Genomic DNA, 1,750 nt, shown 5'->3' on the forward strand with positions numbered 1-1,750 from the left:
GGACCGAGGGCCCTGCGTCATCACTGAATACCAGGCCTTCAGGTGAGCATCCTGCCACCCTTCAGGAAGGCTCCCGGCTTTGCTTTGGCTTTTTGTGTCCAGGCAAACCTTCCCCATGCTCTGCTGCAGGGAGAACGTGCTCAAGAACCTGGATGACAAGGCTTTTGACAAGCCCATCTGCGAAGCGCTCTTAAACCAAAAATTTTTCAATGGAATTGGGAATTACCTCCGTGCTGAGATCCTGTACAGGTAAGGTGGACTGAGCGTCCGCTGACCTGCCACGGAAGTTTGCCAGAGCTTAACAGCTCCTCAGCTGAGCTGGCTGAGCCTCCTCGCCTGGTAGACACCGGTAAGTGCCAGGACTGGGAGTTGAGGCTTGCCTGTAACAGACGGGATCTCCCAGGTTGAAGATCCCTCCCTTTGAAAAGGCTCGGACCGTGCTGGAGGCCCTGAAGGACGAGGATCAGGCAAGGAAGAAGGTGGGGAACACCCGGCACTTTTGCGTGCTCGGAAAGGGGCGGGTTTCTAGACAGCTGCCATACCAGGGATTTGTTTCTCTGTGGCCACGCAAGACAGCTTGGCAGCTCTTGGGAGCCTCGGTGTCGGGAGCCAGACTGAGCTGAGAAGCAGTCTTGATTGAAGTTTGGACTCAGCAGAGGTGGCTCAGTTTGCTTCCAGCCCCGAGTCTGGGCTCAGCCGGCCGCCCTGCTCTCACTTATGCTTTGGGCTTAGCTGGGCACGAAGCTTTGGTTCAGGTCTGGTGTTTTGGGCTTGTTCCAGTCCAGGGTTCAGGGCCAGTTTCAGTTCGTGTTTTGTTCCTTGCTCTGATGGGGCAGAACATCATCACGAGGCCTTGCAGAGCTCACAGAGGCTCTGCCCACACGACTGTCGGGAGCTATTTGCTGCTCGGAGTCCTTCCTAACCTGACAGAAGGCATTTCCCTTCACAACCACAATGCTTGCTGCGTGGGATTCTTCTCCTCGAGCATTTTACTGTCCTTTGCCATAAACACCCGTGTCTGAGCACGTCTGTCCCTCCAATGGAGCGGCAAATGGGGCACAGCAGTTCTGTATCTTCACGTGTACGGCGCTCGTTCACACGTGGCCAGGGTGATGAGCTGTGACAGGTCCCCGGGCACGTGACCGGGCTTTTGCCCTCAGGAAGCCTTTGGGTATATTTGGGCTGGGTGAAGAGGAAGGGTCGAAGGAAACAAACACCTTGCAAGCTTAAAATCTCCAGGGAAGGCTTCAGCATAGCCCAGGGCTAATGTCATGGCCTCGGGGGAGAGGAGGTGGCTATTTTAAAGGAGGCTGAAAACAAAACAAGCAGCTTGAAGGCTGTTTTTTATAAACTGGTGTTTCTGTGCAAGAGCTCTTTTGAAGCCCACAGTGAGAGTGAGCTCAGGGCTGGCACTTGGTGGGGCATGTGGCTGCTCAACCTAGAATTGATGAGGAACTTGACTGCTGTTGGGGAGGAGACACCCTGACGAGGCTGGGGTGGGCTGGTAGGTGATTTCCCTCTCCTTCTCTACCCCAGCAGAATCCTTCCCTGACGCTGAGCAAGAAGCTGAAGCTGATGCGGGAGAACCCGGATCTCCTGGAGCTGTGCCACACTGTGCCCATGGAGGTCATTGCAGCGGGTGAGGCATAAGGACAGGGAGCTGAGGGCAGGGACAGCTGGGGGTGATGGGAGGCCTGGGCTTGGCATTCCCAGCAGCCTGATGCTTGGGAGGGCACCCCGACACTATGGT

The 1,750-nt window shown here is 55.9% G+C and overlaps 1 protein-coding gene across 1 annotated transcript in view; it reads left to right on the forward strand.

Annotated features, from left to right (window-relative positions):
* Positions 1-4: 4 nt before the first annotated feature.
* Positions 5-1,750, forward strand: part of NEIL1 (nei endonuclease VIII-like 1 (E. coli)) — a gene marked incomplete at its 5' end in the record, with an annotated part of 4,038 nt that continues 2,292 nt past the window's right edge. The window contains 4 exons of the mRNA XM_009867207.1: positions 5-42; positions 130-249; positions 404-479; positions 1,540-1,639. Of these exons, the coding sequence (XP_009865509.1) occupies positions 5-42; positions 130-249; positions 404-479; positions 1,540-1,639 (334 nt within the window). The remainder of the gene's footprint in view (positions 43-129; positions 250-403; positions 480-1,539; positions 1,640-1,750) is intronic.

Source organism: Apaloderma vittatum, unplaced genomic scaffold, assembly GCF_000703405.1.
Source record: "Apaloderma vittatum isolate BGI_N311 unplaced genomic scaffold, ASM70340v1 scaffold23283, whole genome shotgun sequence".
In the NCBI taxonomy this organism is placed as follows: Eukaryota; Metazoa; Chordata; class Aves; order Trogoniformes; family Trogonidae; genus Apaloderma; species Apaloderma vittatum.